The 21,905-nt window shown below is 40.1% G+C and overlaps 1 protein-coding gene across 9 annotated transcripts in view; it reads left to right on the top strand.

Annotated features, from left to right (window-relative positions):
• Dlg1 (MAGUK family member discs large 1) overlaps positions 1-21,905 on the top strand; it is a 630,693-nt gene that overhangs the window by 602,457 nt on the left and 6,331 nt on the right. For 4 of the 9 annotated variants that reach the window (XM_078194778.1, XM_078194777.1, XM_078194786.1 and 1 more), the window contains 7 exons: positions 13,386-13,599; positions 14,081-14,238; positions 14,417-14,666; positions 15,608-15,710; positions 16,404-16,442; positions 19,159-19,200; positions 20,203-20,301. In XM_078194778.1, coding sequence (XP_078050904.1) covers positions 13,386-13,599; positions 14,081-14,238; positions 14,417-14,666; positions 15,608-15,710; positions 16,404-16,442; positions 19,159-19,200; positions 20,203-20,301 — 905 coding nt within the window. The remainder of the gene's footprint in view (positions 1-13,385; positions 13,600-14,080; positions 14,239-14,416; positions 14,667-15,607; positions 15,711-16,403; positions 16,443-19,158; positions 19,201-20,202; positions 20,302-21,905) is intronic. The other 5 variants (XM_078194782.1, XM_078194780.1, XM_078194779.1 and 2 more) reach the window with 4 other exon arrangements.

Genomic DNA, 21,905 nt, shown 5'->3' with positions numbered 1-21,905 from the left:
CCGCCACGCGATGTCCGCGCAGTATTTTGAAAGGCGCAACGGGATTTAACGAGGACGATAAAGACGACGACGGCGACGACGACCGACGACGATAAAGACCGACGGTCGTGAACTGGTGATCGTGTTGGATCTGTGCCGAGTGCGGTCGTTCCGGGCAGTGATCGAGGTGAGCTTCTTTTGGACGGCTCTCCTATGGTTCGCCGTTTCCAAGCGGACGATCGACGAGATTTCGAGGATCTATTCCAGGGGATGTTCGGTGACAGGTAGAATCTAGCCCAACGAGCACGTGCCGGATAGAATCGGGTCCGATTGACACCCGACGAGCTCTCTGCGACAGTTGTGCCAGTTTCTACCGCGCGGCGGAAAAAGAGCCTCGTCTCTTTTTAGAGACTACGATCCGTTCGCGATGGCGATCCATCTTGCGCCCGAGGATCTCCTGTTGCGGATCGATCGAGTTCGAGGTAAAATCGCGGCGTCGTCGCTCTGTCAAGTTGAAAGTTGCGCGGCTCCCTTGACCCACTAACGTTCTCTGGGCCGAGTCCAGACGCGCGAGTGATTAATGGAAATTGGCCGGTATCGCGTGATTAACGGGCTGCGATGGTCCGGTCCGTTCGGAAAAAGAGAGGAGGATCGTCACGACTCGTGGACGGGGATCAGAGAAAGCAGACCGTCCGCCGAGAATTTATTACGTATCGGCGCAGAGATCCCGGGTCATTCATCAACCGGACCCGGGACTGTGTCCTCCCGTGACGACCGTAGCTGTTCTAGGATCTACCGGCTTCGATCCGCTCGATTCCGAACGGAATCCGCTCTTGTCGCTGCGATTAACACGTTCGGGTGTCTTGAGACGTCATGGCGGAACGTTTAGACGTGCTGAACCGTAGTGCGATTGCGACATGTGGGAACACAAGGTGCTAGGCTGATAAAGGGTGTTAAAGGTGTAGGACTTGTGATGGTTTTTAGCTTTTTAATCGCGGAACTTTAAAAACCTGTTTACACCAACATTGGTCACACATTTATTTAAGAAATTAATACAATATTTAATTAAGAAATTATAAAAGCAATGATACCAGAGTAGCGAGCACAGATGCAAATTGAAGCACAAAGATCAAATCGTAAGGATAACTCTAATGATTCTTAAGAACTAAATGGTTATTTAAGTTTACAACTTGAAAAGCTTTAAAACAAATTAAACGCAGTATCGTACTAATCATGAGATGAATTAAGGAAACAATTATCCCAGATAAGGTCTCGGAGGTGCAAGGGTGGATGTATTGATTTTGTCAAGTAAACAATCGAGTTTACTTAAACAAATTACTCACAATATTATACTAATCTAAAAGAAAGTATTACGTCAGCTATTATTCTAGGTTAGGCACACAGGTGCAAATTGAAACATATAGATTCAACAGTAAAGACACCAATTCCGAAGATCCTTAATTAAATCTAAAACGAAGCTGTCAAACAAGTTTTACACGACATTATACTAACAATCTCCGAACAACATAGTAAAGCGAAAGCATGACTAATTAAATTAATAACGACAAACGTTCGGTTGATTCATCCTGTCTGGTTAACTGATTAAGGGGTTGTTCTTCCAAATCCCAAAGCGACCCAGCGCCTCTTGCTATTTGTGGAGACATAAGGCGGAGCCAGGCAATTGGCTGTCTACGCCAGTGTGGGGCCACCTCGAGGTGCGGCACCCTCCACGTAGGGTAGTTAATACTAATTTACGGGACATTAGTCGGCGCCGATCCTTAAAGTTTTATTTGGAACGTCGCTTATCTCGTGACCGAGTCTGTCAGTCAGGGACCTGAACGTGTTAAGCTTCTCTTGACCTAGTGACATTTTGTTTCTCTTCCTCTCTCTCGCCCTCTCGCTCTCTTTCTGTGTGTCTCTCTCTCTCTCTCTCTCTCTCTTTGCCGAATCCGCGGGTATTACGTCACTGCGGAACAGCGGCGAACAGGTGCGTGAAACGTGCACGCATCGCCGTTGCAGCTCGGCGCGAACTGCGCAGGCGGAGCTGAATCAGCTGGAACCCCTACCTTGGTCTGTGTACGTTCGTTGCTTTGTTGTATTTCACCCCCTCTGCGATTGAACTTGGGGGAGACCGTTTGCTTCCTCCCGTGCGTATCGCCGATAAATGATTCAACGTTTGGTAATTATTAGTCTATCGTGCGAATTTTCTTTCTTGTTGTTTTAGGGTAACATGCAGCGTTTCAATTTTCTGAACACAGCTTTCGTAACATTTACGAAGAGTTTTATTTGGATACTAGTCGATATTTATTTTCATGGATTCGATACTGTCAAACGTTCTCGTTTAGGTTATGTTATAGGGGATGGAATTCTCTTCTTACAGGCTTAACTGTAACGCCTTCGAAATGATTGGACTTTGAAAGGTGTTACAATGTTCATACTTCCAACTTCAATACCGTTGGTCGTTACTAAGTTGTGTTAATGAATTATATTAATAAATTCTGTTTATTAGGGCACCATATTAGAGTTCGTTAAATGCTATATTAAGTTTAAAACAGCTATGATATATGTAGATACATGGAACAGTGTCAATTGTTTGAAATATTGTTTTCAAATATTGCACTACCGAAAATGCTGTATTAAGTTCTAAAAGAAGTGAATTTAATTCTTTTGTCGACAGAAGCATTAGTTCTGTAACCTTGCGAGTATATTTATCAGTCAAAAATCGTGAATCTTTGAGCAGCGGTAGCCCCGATAAAAATTATCGTAAAATTACAATTTTCTTATTAAATTAAAGAATGAAGTCTCTCTTTTATGGTTTTCGTGATATAAAAAAAATGTAAATTTCAACGCCCTCTATGAAACTGCACAAATTGTTTTCGTACATTCCATCCATAGTATCATAAAAATCGGACCTTCCCCTTTAATTTAAGGGTTGAATGAAGTTACCACGATTTTTTCTCGTGAAGTTACAGAACTTACACTTTTATTAGTGACAACACGAAGTTGCTTTTCCATCGATCAATATAAATTGTTTCTTTAAAATTACTTTACTAGTCGATTTTATTTAATGATATCTATGAATGAATTTTATAGCGAAATTACACTGTTCAAAGTGGATTGTAAATGTTTACGCAAAGCAGTTAATGAAGTGCATACAGATTGCAGAGAATGAAGTAGAAGCGATTCGATGCAGTTTGTCACAGGTGTGCCCAATGACCTCGTAATATGTCAGCATTAACGTAATTATAGTAGCTGTGGCCATTTCCGCGGTGGTATACAAAGTCTGATAATATAATCATAGCCATTTAGCCTGATATCCTATAAAGCGCGTTCCTCGATGTACCTTAAAAGATCTTTTTATGCCAAGTCTTTAAACAACAAGTGATATTTGGCAATATTTATATAACATGAAACCTTGATGAAATTCATCGTCACTTGATACATACATATATCCTTTAACATTTCAAGATGCAAAAGATATTGTTTCGTTACGTTTTATCAATATTTAACGAAATGTTATATGTATTCCTTAGGGACCTCCTTGTCGACGACACACCTTCCTCGTCTAGCATACATTTCCTGCGATTCAGAACGGAAAATCAAACGATATTTTCTTCGCGATAATATTACGCGCCGTATGAACTAATATCCTTCATAATAATAATTATTAAACTATGTTTATTGCATAATTAAATCGGCGTGTATCTCCGACAATTTTGCATTTTTTAAGCCAAATGGCAATGAACTTCATCAAGGTTTTTATGTTGCAAAAATATTGTCAAATATCACCTGTCGTTCGAACGCTTCGCACGAGTCTCTCCCACCCCTTCCGTTCCCCTTAACCCTTAGTAGCCTTAGTAGCCTTTACGAAAGTGATTTTTTTTTTAATATTACTGTGTTTGCTTGAGGGTCTAGATGAAGGGAAAAATAGCTAAAAAAATCACAATATTTATTTTACATATTTATTTAGAAAAAAAACCAGGTATCAATTTTGATACTTCAGGCATTAATGCTACAAAAATAGCACTAGTTTCTTCAAGTAAAACATGCATTCGCAAAAAATAATTATATCATAGCGAAAATAATATATTCACTTACCTCAAAAGTATTTATATTCTTCAGAAAAAGAAAATATATCAAATTTGTATTCAACAAAACTTTTAGTAAAATGTGTTTACTTGTTCACTTTGCCGCGCAAGTAATATGTCATAGATAAAATAAAACAATAATGACATTAGATTTTTTTTTTTAATTTCGTTGGAAAGAATATTATACAACAGTAAAATACGTACAGCCAACCTATAAAAAAATCTAATAGTAATGTGAACATTCGGTTTAAAAGATTGGTATCAAAATTGAAACTCTGGGTTATTAAGGGTTAATCATCGTCAAAATACAGGAACACTTCGACAATTATCTTTCGTCTACTATAGAAAGTATCGCGGCATTCGAAGTATCGCCGCGACTAAAAATAAAATGCATTTCTCCGAGCTGCGAAAGAATGCTGTCATCGTTCCGCGATCGCGTCGATGTTCTCGACAGGCTGCATTCCGCAGAGAACTCGGCCCAAGTGGTCGTTTTGCTTTCAGACGCAGCCTTTCGGTTCGCTGGAACGCAACATAATGCGGACGCGAGCTTGACAACTGTGTTTCGCAGTTTTCGCAAAAATTGAATTTCCGACGATAACTCGATTCCTCTCGCGAACGTTCCAGCGTGTTCGAGCCAATGCGACGCGAAAACAGCGGGCAACTGTGCGGGCGACAGACGAATCGGATGAGCAAACATCCGCATCCCGAACGATAAACCGTGCGCCGAGATCCGTGGTAACCAAACGAAGCCATTCATGAATTCGCCAGCGAGGACCACCGGTCTTATGCGCGGTCAATTAACCATGAAATCGTGTCTACCGTTACTGTCGTTATAAATATTTCATGATCCGGATCAGTCGCCGGGTCCTCGACCGTGACAGTGATCGTTTTATGCGAGCTTTGAGTGAAACGTTTCCAACAGGTTGTATGCAATTAAGGCGCATCGCGCTCCGACCAGAACACATCGTAAATAATTACGATGCGTGCGCGAACGCAGGTGGGGACAGCTTCTAATTTCGTATTCGGCTGGCTCGTTCCGCGCTATATCGCGGACACTTTTCGAGCTTTTTAATCCCTTGCCGTACCATTGTCGTTACAGTTGTAGCTTTTAATTGCAAGAATCTCTTAGAAGAAAAAGAAGGTGTATATTATTAGGTTGGAGGAAAAGTTCTCTCGTATTTTAAATAGGCGGGTCATTTTTCTTGTGAATAAAGAAAACATCTGGCTAGTGAGTCATCGGGAATTTTTTTTGTTTTTTTTTACCTGCTGTATAATATAAAAGGAGTCCTTTTTTACCGTTCATCATTTACTTGTGATATTTAAATTGAAAAACATGTTAGTAGATTTTACGACACGATTTTAAATGATTTTCAAAGTCGCTGATTTCACAAGTGTTTCAGATACAGCCTTTTGACATTAAATTACGAAATGTAAAGTGTTTAATCAATATTTTACAATTGTTAGATCAAATTATGTTTCCAGGAACATTGTTGGTAATTTGAGGTAGCGAATCGGGTTATTTTAAGGTAACCACTTCTTGTTAGTTTTTAGACATATTAAATGTTTTTATTAAAAAGGAATCAAAAACAAATAAATGCTTGTTAAAATATTATTCTTAATTTTTCTCCTCAATAAAAGAAGTGCTTTGCTACAAAATAAACAAAATGAAAGAACAATAAAATTAAACACGTCTCATTCGATAAATGTATCGTTAATTATGCCCGGAAACAGTAATTTGTTCACTACACAATGATCGACTCCGCTAGCATATTTCTCGTAAAATCAACAGTTTTGAAAATGTATAGACATCCTTTGGGATACAATCCCGTGTCGCTATAGAGTGCAGCACATTCGAATTTCATGAAAATCTGAAAACAGTTGGTACTCCAAAAAGTGTCTGGTTTCGCGTGGGATGACCCGGTTTTAACGTCCGAAAGCGTAATACCATTGAGAACTTCTCGACGCGTGGAACATACAGAAACACAAAATGGCGTCAGCGAGAAACAACGTTCTAGAAGGAAAACTTCGCAAGCTACCCATTTACAGAAAACATTTCCCAAAGTAAATGTTAGAATTACAGTTTGAAATAATTGCTAGTAAAGCGCAAATGTCACGCACATGTAACAAATATAAGTAAAAAGATCAAGATTAACATCTGACATTAACGCAAAGCATTTTTATTTTGTTAATAAATTCACCCTCTAATTACGATACTTGTCCGATTTCCACGCTTCAAAGCTTTTAAAAATCAATGTAAAATAAAAATCAAATGTTTCCGCATGAAATGATAAAATAATAAAAATGATAGAATAATACAAAAATTATCCAAGATTTCTTTGTAACATTTTCATCGCCGGATGTGCCCAAAAGTGCGTAAAACATTCAGAGTTACTACCGGTAACAAGAACGAATAAAATTCCGTTGAAAATTTCATTCCTTTGAGAATTCAATTATCGATCGATTGTTCCTATGAATGTTTAAAGGGCCATTCCTTATAATAGAACAGAAAGGTCGGCGATGCTGAGATTTATTGAACACTCGAGGAGGAACGCGAACTTATAAAATGTTCAAGTGGACCTGGTCGCGATACTATTTCAGAGGGCCTGATATTGCAATATTTTATAGCGCTCGGCAACGGAGTATTGACATTTCGTGCTGTGTGCTAGCACTAGCTAAATATAGTTGCTCTGTTGATTAAAGAACACCACTCGTGCTCACCGGCTGTTCCTTTGTTCTCCGTTCGTTTTTTTTTTTTTTTTTAATTGATCGGCTCTTCTATAATGTCAATCACCCACTATGCCGATTAAACGGCTTCTTTCCGAACTACGGTTCGACTGACCGTTTCCATTGAAATACGAAGCACAGAACACGGTGCTGGACAGTAACTAAAATAATGAAACGTCGACGCACTCTCGACAAAGAAAACATTGCGACGAACCCGAAATATTCTCCACGAGAAATCAATTTCTTAAAGTTTCAGTAGATACCACTTTTTTAATATTTATTTATATTTTGTTTAAACACAACGTTAAAATATAATTTAGTAAAGAATATCAATCTAAACTCCTTTCAGTCAAATATTCTATTCGAATATTATTCGTCATAAATCATTCTCAAATAATTCGAGAAAGTAATATGAAAGAAATAAAACAATAAATTATGAAGAGAACACTTTCTATTCATTTTTATTCATGCCACTTATTTTCTTATTATTTATTCTGTACGAATTCATTTTCATTCGACTAAGATTTTATTCGCATAAACTATTATCTAAATACGTTATCCGACTAAAAAAATTGCCGAACTCTGGTCCCAAACCAATCAACTGTTTCCGTCGACGGTAAATAATAACCGATTAATGTCGCCAACAATTAATTCACCAACATTTTAGTTATTTAAAAGCGTGTGCGCGCCACCATTTCCGAAAGCTGTCCGCCGAATTGGAATATTCCCCCCAGAACGCGGCGCATCGTTAAAAAATCTCGACAAAAATATTTTTGGTAAACGCGATGGAGTTTTCGCTCGTAACCGGACGTCCCGCGAATGCAAATAACAATGCATGTAAAATTGATTTGCTTTTTTTCACGAGTGAAACGAGACGATTACACCGGCGGACGTGTCGGACAAGTCCGATCGTGACGAAAATACCGGTCGCGAACTTTTCAAACAGGCAAAATGCAGGCGGGAGCGAACGGTCGGCAAGCTTCTAAATTTACCGTAAATTCGCCAACTCCCGGTTTATCAGCCGTGCGCATAGCGATGCGACCTTAATGGAGACCTGAAAACGCAGCTGCGCCGGCCGACCACTAATTTGGGGTCTTTGTTAACGCAACCGAGAAGCCCCGGTGCGTTGAGTGGTTCCTCTGAAACGGAATGAGAATCGACCTTCCGGGGCTGAAATCCGGAGAAGGGTTGCAGGGTGAATCTAGGTCTCGATGCGGGGCACAACTTACCCCTAGATACCGTGCGAGCAACCCTCGCGTGAACCGTTCCGAATAAGCGCGAACTCCCGCGAAAATTTTAATTAGGATCAAGACTCTGTTTGCTACCGTTCTCCTCCTCCTCCTCCACGGTTCCACGAAAAACCATACGTTTGGCGGAACGAAAATTCCAAATGTTATCGCTGGTCGGCACGTTTTAATTATTCGCGTTTATTACATGTTACAATCTGTTATTCGCTCTTTTTACTCTTCTATATGTTTGTACTAGGTTGTTAAATAAGTCCGTTCATAGACCTTTGATACCTAAGGAAGGACAAGAAAAATTACACGAATTCAAAGCGATAGTTTAGATGAATTTTGAGATACGTTCTCGTGGAGATATTTCGATACAATTTAGCTTAAATGGAAGGTGGAAATGTCTACTTTAGGACAGGGTAGATTAGATTCTAACAGAATATCGCTGTCATTTTGAAAAATTAAAAAGAGTCGAACCTCTGATATCATCGAGTTGACACGAATTCGAAGCGATAGTTCAGATGAATTTTGAGATACGTTCTCGTGGAGATATTTCAATACAATTTAGCTTAAATGGAAGGTGGAAATGTCTACTTTAGGACAGGGTAGATTAGATTCTAACAGAATATCGTCGTCATTTTGAAAAATTAAAAAGAGTCGAACCTCTGATATCATCGAGTTGACACGAATTCAAAGCGATAGTTCAGATGAATTTTGAGATACGTTCTCGTGGAGATATTTCAATACAATTTAGCTTAAATGGAAGGTGGAGATGTCTACTGACAGACGTAGCACAAGTTCGCATTTCATTTCTTGCATATTGGTATTTTATCGAATTCTGCATGGTTATACGCAGTCAAGAAGCGTAAACTTATTTCAAGTCGGTGGCACGTTTTCTGGCAACGTTTTTATATGCAGACCTTCACACTTCGATTTAAACGATCTTCAATAAAAGTATATTTTAATAAAAACTCTTTATACGTAATTGTTCCGATTCTATTTATTCTTGCTGCAGAGTACATACTACTGCATTTTATTTAATTGTACTTTTACCACTTAGTTGTGAATGACGAGTATACTCGTCGTAGTGATATGACAATGCTTGCCTTATAATAAAAATATTCGTCTTATTATTCTAATTAAAATATCAGACATGATTGATAAAACACATAGAAATTCGGTATAAAAAGACTGGTTTAGCTAAAGTATTAAAGATAAGTATAGTTTGTGGAGAATTCCAACACGTTACAAATATGTCAATCATCCTAATCATTTCAATGTATCAAATGCCATAACTGTTTCACTTTAATAACATTCGTTTTCAAATTTCGCTTTAATCATCTCTATCAAACTAAAAATCATTGCTAGAATACAGTTATATTATATTACATTAACACTATAAACATATTAATCTTATTATTCGAATTGAATTTGATCTGAAACGTGCACATCAATGTCAGACATTTTAGAATAATTACCAAAGACCCTGCTAAAGGAAGTGCACATTGCTTGATTAATATAACATGTACAAATTCGGTCTATAAAGGTTGATCTGATAGAATAAGATCAACACCATGTTCAGCAAGAAATAGACACAGACCGTCAGACAAATCGATTTGTCCCCAAGAATAATTAGCATGCCGACAAATTCTCTGCAATCAGCGGTTCCGTCTACAAAATCGCACGAGGCAACTCGGCACTCCTCAAATTGACGTTTCGCTATCGAGTATTGGTAAACAAGCACCTGCAGTTAAATTGCGGGTTGACAGAACGGAGCAGAGCCGTCTAGACGGAAGACGGCCGAGATCGTCTAACAGCTTCCCGGCGTTCACGCGACGGAAGCCCCCGCGGCTGGCTGACGTTTCCGCAGAAATTCGCGCGTCTAGTCAGCCCTCGAACGGTCGAATTTCAATGGGGGCCTTAATTAACGCGATAATTTCGCCGGTTGAGCCCATTGCGCACCGCGATTGCTCCCTCGCCCGGGTTCCGACGGTGCGCAGAGGAAATGCGACGGGTACGCGTCGGACTCTATTTTGCGGGAACATCCCGATCTCGCAGAGCAGAAGGCTCAATGGCGCGTAATACACAAGGCGCCTCGGGTGCGCGTCAACCGCGCTGACTGACATGTGTGTAGCTCGCGAATACCGGTGACACAGAGTCGTTGAAGCCGCGAGAGTGCCGCGATGCAGATGACTCGGAAATCAGAAACTTGCCGGGGACATTATCCAATTGACGCTCGCCGATTTCGATACGCCTTCGGTGCCAACGCGTCGCAATTTCTAACCGATTACGTAACGATCGGAGGAACAAACGCGCCCTGACTAATGTTTCACGAAAATTAGACAGCATTACTGCGTGGCAACGAAACGAATCAATTGGAAGCGGACTTCTGTCTGCGTTGAGAAATTTATACTACCATGCGGGCAGCGTGACCGGTTTCATATCTTCAATTTTAACCCTTCGCATTCGAGAGCACTGCAGCGGAGCCGTTTGAAATTTATCTTTAAACTTAAGGACTCTGCTATGGGAACAATGAAGATATATTTTAAATTGCTTCACTTTGGGGCAATCGAGAGCAAAGGGTTAAAATTGTCGTACTTAGGGGTCACATTGGTCACAGGAAAAATTATGTACAAGTGAGAACAATCTTGTCCTTGTTGTAAATTATTATATTAGTGGGTTGGAATCGTGGCCCAATTTATTGTTAAGATACTTTAGAGTCATATTAATTTATAGTATATACAGATTACATTTTAAAACATAACATTTTCGTAAATGTATATTTAGTAGATTCAAAAGAAGGCATCTCGACACTTTTAAGTTTCTTTTCTCTTTATGCCATTTTCAATTGTAACCATCCAATACTCTTGCAAATACATAAAATTCGCAGTCTACTTGTTCCAATCGCTAATTATTTGAAAGGCGATAGAAGGCTGATTTTAAATCCTTCCTTCTCAAACTCTTTCTTCGAAACTCGCGAAACACCGCAAAGCTGTTCGATCGAAACGTCCCAGAAATTGCTACATAAAATTTTGGAAACGCGGTTCCCGAGCTTGCGGAACAATTGGATCTTTTTAGTACGGCTGTCATGTCGGATACATCTGCCGGCGTTTTGTCGTCGAGGATCTTTTACGATCGAATTCGCGAAACCCGAAACAGGGAGGCTAATTCCGTGCGCCGGTACTCTGTGCGCGCTCGCTAACTTATAGCTCTCAGGCGTCCAATATCGACAAACTACTTTCCCCGTCAAAACCGTTAAAATCACGTCGTGCCGACGTGTACAGTTGATCGAGCAGACGGGAGAACGAGGTTCCGTTCACAAATTGTTTCATGTTCCCCGTCAACGAGAGAATTGTATCTCGTGACAGAATAATGCCTACGGGAACTCGATTCTGCTACTTCGTGATTAACTGGCAGGGTTATCAGGGTACCGTCAGGAATGCATTTCATAGCTTACCTCGCGTTCATATTTTCTCCAAGCCCGATATCCCACGAGGTTCAACAACCAAAATAAATCCATGAAATCTACCATGGATTTCCTCGACGATTCATTTCCTTCTGGTATGCTTTAATTAAAATACGAACGATGGATCTTTATTGATACAAAAACACCTATTCACGACTTATTGTTAACAAGGACTTTATGCATTTACGGCTGAAATGGCTAAATGAAATACGAATTGTGCAATGATTGCGTTTGAGACAGAAACATACATAGGTCAAATACTGAACTGGAGAAACATTAGACAAATTTATGGGTGTCGTTACATTAATTTCAACTTATTATAATTATTAAAAGAAAGTATTTCCAACTACCTCGTATTTCTTATCGTTAATATAGACGATTTTTATTTTGAATAAATGATTCACTGTCCAGTGACATATCTATCCCGAGTTATGAAAATTATTTACGAGGGAAACGAAATTGTACGTGGTTGTAATTGTAGGTCTTACAATCGATGCATATAATTTTGGTTATGAAATTAGATTAAAAAGGTTTTGTTCCTTTTAATAATTTTGAAACGCCTATCATAGTGCAATATTTTACTAACATATAAAATAGCAGAAACATCAGGAGCTTCGTCTTAAGATGAAGTTACTAAAGTAACTCTCTTCAAAGATCGGAAAAGTTTAAAAGAATAGCGCTACGTATAAATTGAAGATCTATTTTCGTATTATATTTAAGTAAACATAATTAATAACGATGTTAATCGATGCCCATGTAGTCTGGGCAGAACAGCGAGCCGAATATTGTTTAATCAACACGTTGTGGACGAATTACAAATATTTAATTAGAACACGGCTTTACAACTTCGCGACGATTGCGATAGCGCCGACATTAAACTTGCTTTAACGCGTGTTCGTCTCGTCGTCTTTTTCGGCGGAGCGAATTTAATTAAAGCATCATGAGAAGTGCTGCAATTAATGGCGGTAATAAAAAAACTTTATCCCTCCGTGAGCAACAGACGAGGACGGAAGCATCGAGACCGGACAAGAATCGTCCCGGTGTCTTTCGTCTGCGATGGAAAACGATTTAGCGATCGCAATTACGAATTGCTTGGTAATTACCAGCGTTTGTAGGTCGAAATTGTTTGCACGACACTTTTCCGTCACTGTTTTCCGCCACGGTTTATCATCCAACGTCTAATAACGCTCGCCGCGTAAACAATATCGCCGAGAGGAGTATTTCAGCTGGCACATACCATTTTGTACTCGCGTTGCCGCGGCAAAATCTCTGCGTCCTTTTCACCGTTGTCAACGAAACTCTTCGATGGTTTATGTTGTTCTGCGAGTTTATATTCAAACCAGTTGTTATCCAGTAAGAACGAAATTTCGATAAATCTAACGAAAACTTCGATCAACATTTTATTAGTGTGAAGGCTATTCATAGGTTTTTAATCACCGTGTACTAGGAGCAGCTTGATCGAATTCTTTCAAATAACATTCCCAAAGAACTCGTAAACTTATGTCAATCTAAATATTAGGTCGAGTCATAAATAACTAAGTATTGTTCGCATCTACCAGCTATGAGTCACCGGGGCAATCGAGTTTTTACCTTCATTAAATATGATAAGGTTACAACATAAATAAAATTTAAAACAGAAACAGAAATAAATAAAAAGAAATAAACTAAATGTCTAATAAAGGAACAAGAGTTATTTATGACTTAACTTAGTAACTTTATGGATTATGGATGTTAATAGATATTTTTCTAAGACCATTTTTTTCAGAAATTCTTCAATTTTGAAAGAGCTGTTAGGAAACCGCCGATAGATGAATTGCTAACAGATAATTTCGTGCGACGCGTTGCTCTATCGTTGGACGTTTTAATGACGAGGTATCTACCGTTCCTTTTTTCCAGAGAGGTGCGCACAGTCGTGCTCAACAAAGGCTCATCCGGGCTGGGTTTCAACATCGTCGGTGGCGAAGATGGCGAGGGAATTTTCATTTCCTTCATCCTAGCCGGAGGTCCGGCTGACCTTAGCGGCGAGCTGCGCCGCGGTGATCAAATAGTCAGTGTCAATGGCATTAATCTTCGGACAGCCACCCATGAAGAGGCCGCCGCAGCCCTCAAGGTACGTCGAAATTACGCTCTCGGGTTTCCGCGCCGCAGCGTTTCCGTCATTTGCTCCTTTGTAACGGGGACGCTGCGTAAAAAACCTTGAAACCACCACGACCTCCTTAATAAGTAGACAGCGGATTTTTATACAAAAGGAAAACAAAAGTTGTCGACGCTTATTGTAAATTCCAAGACTTACACTTGCATTCCATGAGCTATACATCGAAGAGACATGCACATCGTTTGAAAAAGTTGAAATTAACACGACAATTACTTGAAATTCTTTAATCTATTTTAATGTTTTATATTTGGTCTACTCATTCTTTGGTAGAAATGGATAAAATTCGTCGTCTAGTTGCAAGACTGATTCGCGATATTCTAAATGCATCGAATTGCATCGCGATCATAGAAAAACCGAGGTACAACAAATCGGTTAAATTTCCTCCGAAGAGTGTTTCTGATTGATCGGTTCGATTAATTTCCACGTTTCCGTCCAGGGTACCGGTCAGACAGTGACGATCGTGGTACAGTACAAGCCCGAAGACTACAACAGATTCGAGGCGAAGATCCATGATCTTAAACAACAGATCTCCCAGCAGAATATGATGACAGGCACCCTCATGAGGACCTCCCAGAAGAAATCACTTTACGTCAGGTGAGCCGAGTGAATCCATCCTTCAATCACGATTGTCTCCGTCCTTGTAATAAATGAATTTGTAATGAAATTCGTATCAAGGAAGTATTAAAATTGAAAAATGATAAAACATTTCGTAAATGATTAATGAAGATGAAGCAATGGCGAAACTGATCCGTTTACACTTGTTGCTGTGCAGAGCGTTGTTCGACTACGATCCTAACAAGGACGACGGTCTGCCAAGCCGTGGTTTGGCGTTCCGTTATGGCGAAATCCTGCACGTGACGAACGCCAGCGATGACGAATGGTGGCAGGCCCGAAGAGTGAATCCTCAGGGAGTAGAGGAAGGCCTTGGTATAATTCCGTCGCGCAGACGATGGGAACGGAAGCAACGCGCAAGGGATCGTTCTGTCAAGTTCCAAGGTCACATGCCGGTCATCCTCGACAAGGTAAGTGCTCCCATCGACCCGCACCTCGAAAAAATCAATCCGGCCTACGCCAACGATCTTTAGATAAACGGCTCTGCGGCGTCAGACGCTGGAACTATTAATGGCCGTCTAATTGGCCATTTGTTCCGTAATATACACCTCCAGAAAAATCTTCAAAGTTCCCATGGCTAACCCAAGATCGATCTATGCGCAAAGAAAAACATCTTTATCAGATGCTTCGGCAAATTGAAGTATTGCGTACACAGAATTGTTTCCAGCAAATATATTTCGCCTAGCGACAGAGGCGGTTTCTCGTAGAACAAGTTTTCTTGACACAGTGAAATTGATTTTTATAGAGTGTCCTAGATTATCTTCTTTAGAAAAGGTAACTTCGTGTGCAACCTACATAGCGATGAAGCAAAAATAACGATGCAGCCTGGTTGCTATTATAGTTTGTTAGAACTAGACAGATGATTTAACGATTGATCGAAACGAACGAAATTAGTGTTTCAAGTCTTTCGAAGAATTGCAAAATATTTTCGACTTACTCGACTTAATCGGAGAGGAATATATATTTGCATTTTGTTCTTGACCATTGGTTTGTGTAGTTTCCATTAGGTTGGAAACTATGAAATAGGCGTTTTTGTTTAGCCTGTGTTCAGTTGCGGCGCCCGTTTCATAGTTTCCAACCTAATATTTTTTACGAAGATTTAAATGCCGATTTTCGGGCAAAATAAACATCTTTCACATTCGATCAAAGCAACGGAGATCAAAAATGTGTTTCTATTAACAAAAATGTAATATCAATATTAGATTGAATGTCTCCGGAGTCTAATTATAGCTTCCAGTTTCGCCCCATGTCGACCAATCGATATAGATGACCGATACCGTGAACACACGCGGCGACTATTTTATTTTCTCCGACTCCCCGGTCAGTTGATAACAAAATGAATTGGTTGCAGCAATCGACGTTGGACAGGAAAAAGAAGAACTTCTCGTTCAGCCGGAAGTTCCCGTTCATGAAGAGCAAGGACGACAAATCCGAGGACGGTTCGGACCAGGAACGTGAGTGTCCCCAAAAACCGATCGATAGTATCCTGCACGTTCTGTGCATGTTCAGACCCATTATCTATTGTGGTTTTTCTACGTGGTATTCCTTTTATTTTTTTTTTCAATTATCAATTGAAATTCTCGTCGTATTACTTCAGCCACTATTTACGTATATCTTAGACCCGTGTGTATTGAACATTGAACGAATTAGCATTTTGTTCACACGTGTGTAATGCAACCCCCGTTCTATTGTTTCTGTTTGTTATTATCTTCGATTGATCTTTTCTCTCCATGGATGAATAATAATCGTGTGACTATATATATATATTCGAGTCGTCCCTAAAAAGCAACAAAAAGTCTCTTTGTTCGATGTGTTCCTTTAGCGAGTTCGTAACATTATGGTAGTTGTCGATATGGTTTGCCTTCACACGTCTTTACCCTTGATCTTGTTTTCTCGATGTTTAACGTAGCGATTATTGTCGTACGAGATGGTAAACGGGAGGAGTCTGTGTCCGTCGGTGAACGAAGAAGAGTGGGGGAGAGAGAACATTATTTCCTGTAGAATCTTGTTTCGGTATTACCGTTTCCGCTTAGATACTCGCGACAGGTGCGACGATTACGCCCGATCCTCCTCCGATTGAGCTTCTGTGTTTTTTTTTACATGATTGTGAAACGTGACATGTGTTTTGTTTTTGCCTGCTTGTGTAGGGTCGCCCACGACACCCGAGAACGAAAACGATCCTACACGTAAGTATTATTCCAGAGTTGATCAAACACGCAAACCGAAAGGGAAAAACAATCAGAACACGATCGATCACACACGGCGTACGCGATGATCACGCATACACACGACACACGCGACGCGCACACATCTATTCTCATCAAGTCTCTATATCATATATATATGTATATATGTATATGTATATATACATATATATACATATTACGTATGTGCGTGTATATCGACTAAACGAAAACAGTAGGACACAGAACTATGTGGAAAAATGGACAGAGTAACGATTGTAACAGCGACCCCGTATCAACGTTGTACACTTCTCGAGAGATCTTTGGTTTTTCTCTCTACTGTGCACTGTCTCTTTGTATATACTCTTATCCGCTTTGGCATGCCGCGACCCCGCCCTTGCATCGAGACTTCATGCTTGCGATATTACCAGATTTATCACCTAGCGCACGATCTACACGTTCATTCGAATCGCTTCTCCAACTGACCAACAACCTATCTGTGGACTTTCGTAGACTTGCGTAGATGCTTCTCTCGAATGCCTGTCGCTGTCCTGCACGCGTAGATTCACGGTGGACGAAAGTTTCGGCGCCAATCATGGAAATATGTATCGTTTTCGTTGGACAATTCGACGATAAGATCGCGATTCGCGTATCGTCGCGAGGACCGTCGCATTTTGCACGTATTCTTTCTGGCAAACGACGTCGTGTTCAAAGGGGTGAGATCGGCGGAGTTGCGACCGCTGATCATGTACGATCTCGTGGACTAATCGATGAGGGAGAGTTTATCGCATACGTGTAGACAGCTGGAGAATTCATTTGTTCGGAAGATAAGATTTTTCTATTTTGTTTCGTATTTTGCCAAAATATGAAATAAGGATGTATAGAAATTTGTCGTTTTAAGTTTGCGATACATGTTGATGCAATTATAGTAGATAAAAGAAATATTCAATGTTCGTTATTTACTATATTCCATGTTTTGAAATATATATATATATATAAATAATTCATTTATTTCTTGAACTTTATTAGAAATTTCTTCGACAATTCTCTTAATTATATTAAACAATAATTATAAAAAATTAGTTAAGAATTGTACGTTTTCTTATTTCATGACAAATTATTATATTAATTACTCTAAATTATTTATTTGTAAAATATTATATTCAAAGCGCAGACATTTTATTAATATATAGACTATGATTCTCTATGTCTACATATGTCTAAATATTCTTCTCCTATTGGTGGGTCATTCTCGCGTATCTTTTGTCTCATTGGCAATTGAACTTTCTTTCTAAACTCCTCAAATTAACTTTTAGTCTGTCGCATAATAAATAACAATAATATTAGTTGCATATAAAGAAGTTGCATTCCTTTTCTTCTCAATACATTCTATACGAGCTAATTGGATAGGGTCCGTGTTATTGCTTTTCTCTGTAGAACACAATTCGGTATTTAATAGATTAGTTTCGCGTTCGAGACGCTCGAGTAAAGACGTCGCAGTGTCGTCGGCGAAGAGCCGACTGCGGATGACGTTTAAGAGCGAGGCCATTTCGCGGGAAGAGTGTAGGAAAGTAGCTTTTAGAGTTCGGATCGCTTCTGACACTTCACGGAAGCATCATGATTACATACACGGGAACTACCATCTTCCATGTATCGCGAGTTGCCAGTCTTTACAACGATTAACGGGTTGACTGTCGAGGTACTTCCATTGCGGCGAACGTCTAATGATCTGACAGCGTCCGCTAACATTGAAGAATTCGGTGGTTCCCAATAGAAAAAGTTCCTTCAAGAATGTAATTCAGAATTGAGATCACATTGCCTGACAAGGAAAAGGAATTAACATTTCTTATTGTTGGCTACTACTTCGATACTCATGAATTAATCCTAGTTACAGTAATTATAGTATACATTTATATTCGAATCATATAAAATAAAAGATTTATACTATATAAAATATATAATTTAATAAAGAATATCAAAGTACGTATTCTACTCACAGTCCAGCTCTATTCGAATTGTTACGAATAAATAATTAAGAATAAATTCCGTCTGTGCGAATATTTTATTCAAATTCATTCGAATTCATTAAATAATTCGTGCTAAATTATTCCATAAAACAAATCGATATGTTATGAAAAATATACTTTATATTCTATCATTTTGATCGAGATCAATCATATTACGTATGAATTCATGTAGAAATAAATTCTTATTCAACTAAAATATTATTTAAACGAATCCTCATTCGATTAAAATTTGATTCGTTAGTTTTTATGATTTATCTGTCATCCGAACAAAATTTCGCCCAACTCTGACCTTTCTTAATCAGTTGGCTGTCTACGACGTGTATAATCGTCGAAGATAGCTAACTGGTTAAAAGTACCTAGTCGACTATAAGTGACTCGACGCGAGATTAAAAGGGCCAATGTCGCCCGTAATATTCAGCCGACCCGTTAATCAACGGAACGTTTACGTGCAATACATTCGTTCGAAGGAAGAAAACCAGGAGGCGTGCAAACTCTAATAGAACGCTAAACGCAAATGGATAGATCGCTTTCGCGAGTTCCAGTCACGGGCCAGGCTCGAGAGAATCCGAGAGTTGCCTGGACGGGGTTAGGAGGTGTTCGTGCTTAAAGCTTCATAATTAATCCTAGCAATTATTAACGGCCGCTTATTAGTACGCAACGTATACTGAAATATTGAACTTGTTATGTTTTAGCATTCATGCTGTGCTACACCCAGGACGACACTAACACCGAAGGTAATCACGTCTCTGTCTGTCTCTGTCTCTCATTTTACATTCTCAATCCCCACCCCTTCTCGCCAGCCGCTCCGCGCCAGTTCCTTCTGCTCTGTCCGCCTTCCGTTCCGATCTCCATAATGCATCCCTCCGCCGAAACTCTCGCCGTTTCATCTCGGTCGCATCAATTAACAAAGCACACGTTCATTACCGCGATATAACGATCGGGGAGCGCGCGCGAGCCTCGCGCTCGCGCCGTACGACCGCATTGTTCGGCCACGTCCTTTTGTCACCGACGCGTTGTCACTTTTGTGGGACGCGGCCTTCGCCGCAGGTTGTCGATTCGCCAACAGAGAAACTTTTCGAGCTGACTGCGCTTATGGATCGATTCGAACATGATTGTTCGCCGACTGGGATTCCCGAATTTCGACGTTCCTCGAATACCTATGTATACTCCCCCGGGGTTCTGGAATAGCGATAGGCAACTTTGCACCGTGTCCCGCTCATTGGGAAATTCATGCGCGACCGAATTATTCCGCAAGAATATTGAAAGAATTGTTCAACGCGATGGTAAACCACTTATTAAATATAAAATAATACACTTGCGCGACGAGGAAAGAAACGCGCGCTCAGTTGCCCGCTAATATTTTCGTTGTTAGGTTTTAGTCACTTTCGATGATTTTGTAGAAATTAAATGTTCAACATGTACTAATGGTAATTATTCAAATTAGAGAAAACATAACTTTAAAAAGAGATTAAGCGGGATGATCGAATATGGGAGCTACCGTATATTTTTCAATAACTCGTAATCAACGTGGAATGTCTGACAGTGACGCGACAAATTATTCAAAGTGAAAATAAACGAACGACAATGCAACGTCTGATAAAACCGCGACTAATACGAGCGTCGACCACGAACATTCATCTATCATCGTCCGTCGCGTTCACTATTCTCCTCGCTTTCATTAACGCCGCGCTTCTACCATGTTTGCCATTCACAACGAGATCTGTCTTGGGTCGCAGGGAGTAAAGAAATTTTGTATCGTGTTGAACTACCTTATATGGAGGAACTGACGTTAGTTTATCTGGAAAAGGACGATGATGAGAATGATGAAGAGCTTAGTAAGTGAATCCGACAGGAGCCAGTGTGTGACCCGGAGTGCGATACCCTTTTATAGGTCCCGACTAACACCGTCGAACCGTGATTTATCTCGATCGACATCCTCCGATCGACGCTCTTCTGTTTTTTTTTATTCTATCTTTCTTCTTTTTTTTTTTATATATTACTCTCCTCACTTCCATCACAGACCAAAGAGCACTAACAAAACGCCGAGAAACGCTTCGCGCATTTGGGACAGTCGCGACACGTGCTTTTGTCTATCTGTTGTCTGCCGTTTGATCTCTGTAAACTAAATATCCCCGACCCCCCCCCCCCCCCCCTTTTGTAGATTGGTAATGAGCTGGTACGCTGGGTAGACTTTTAGAACCCCCCGTCGCTTCTTGTCGCTAACGAAAAGCTTTGAATCTCTTGCGATGGAGATCTGGAGACTGGCTTCCCCCAAGAATACCCTAATGATCGAATTTAATTGGCCCTTGTCTCGGATCCGAAGCAAGGAGTGCCATTTGCCGTGACAACTCATCCTAAATTATTATACGATTATTTACAATTGAGCACCGATCCTCGCGAGATTCTATCGCGAGCTCGAAGTCCATCGCTGCCGACGGAAATGTTTAATATCTTTTTTAACTTTTGGACTCGAGAGGCGCCATTCGAAATTGTTATATCGCGTTACAAATTAATTTTAACGTTATAGGATTTGTTTCTATTTAAAAAAGAACTGTTAGAAGTGTAACTGTTTCATGGGTCGCACAATTCAATTTCGCACGTATGAAATGCACCACGCTAAATAAAATGGAACTGGGTCAGAAAAATTATTTTGTATTTTAAAATATCTCTGCTGCGTTAAGAGTCGACCTCGGATTACAATAGGTTGAAAACAATGTATCGATATTGTCTAATTCTTTTACTTCTTCTCTTTAACATTGCAGACATTTCGATCGTAAATTACATATTTGTATCAGTCGAACACAATTACAGTGCTAGCACATCGAATTCCTCGGGAGCGATAAGAAGCGACGTGTCCGAGTAACATAATTAAAGTCAGCATTACGTAGCAGTACCAAGTATCGATTACAAAAGCCAACCCTTCCGGCTTCAAGTACTAACATAGTCGCCTGTTACTAATGCCGAATCGACCTTGATACCCTTCGATCGCCTAAGTTCTAGAAAGTCTAGAGAGCTTAGCCACCTACTTCCCTTGCTTCGATCCCCTGAGCGCTGAAGCATGGATCGTGGCTCGTCCGGAGTGAAGTTTAATAAATCAGCCGCGTTTCTATGCAACACCTAATCAAAGTACTGTGCTGTGCGTCCGATTTCGGGGACGGTTCTCATCGACGATTCTTAAGGTCGACCACCGCTCGCCGATAATACGAGCTTGGCCAGTTCGGAGGAGACGCTCCGTGGATACGAGTCTACTTGTGCAGCGTAGATCTTAATCCGATTCTTCGACTTACGAAAATCTAGACTAAATTCTGAGCTATCTATTACATCCCCTAATTCGTTGTGCAAGAGATAGCCTAATATTCAAACCTTGCAATAGAGATAAAAAATGTTGTGACCAGCATTTTCTGACAAACGGATATTTAGCTAGGACGATTCAAATAAC

This window comes from Augochlora pura, chromosome 11 (genome assembly GCF_028453695.1).
Source record: "Augochlora pura isolate Apur16 chromosome 11, APUR_v2.2.1, whole genome shotgun sequence".
In the NCBI taxonomy this organism is placed as follows: domain Eukaryota; kingdom Metazoa; phylum Arthropoda; class Insecta; order Hymenoptera; family Halictidae; genus Augochlora; species Augochlora pura.
Note: the sequence above shows the minus strand (reverse complement) of the source record. Positions and strands in the feature narration are given on the sequence as shown.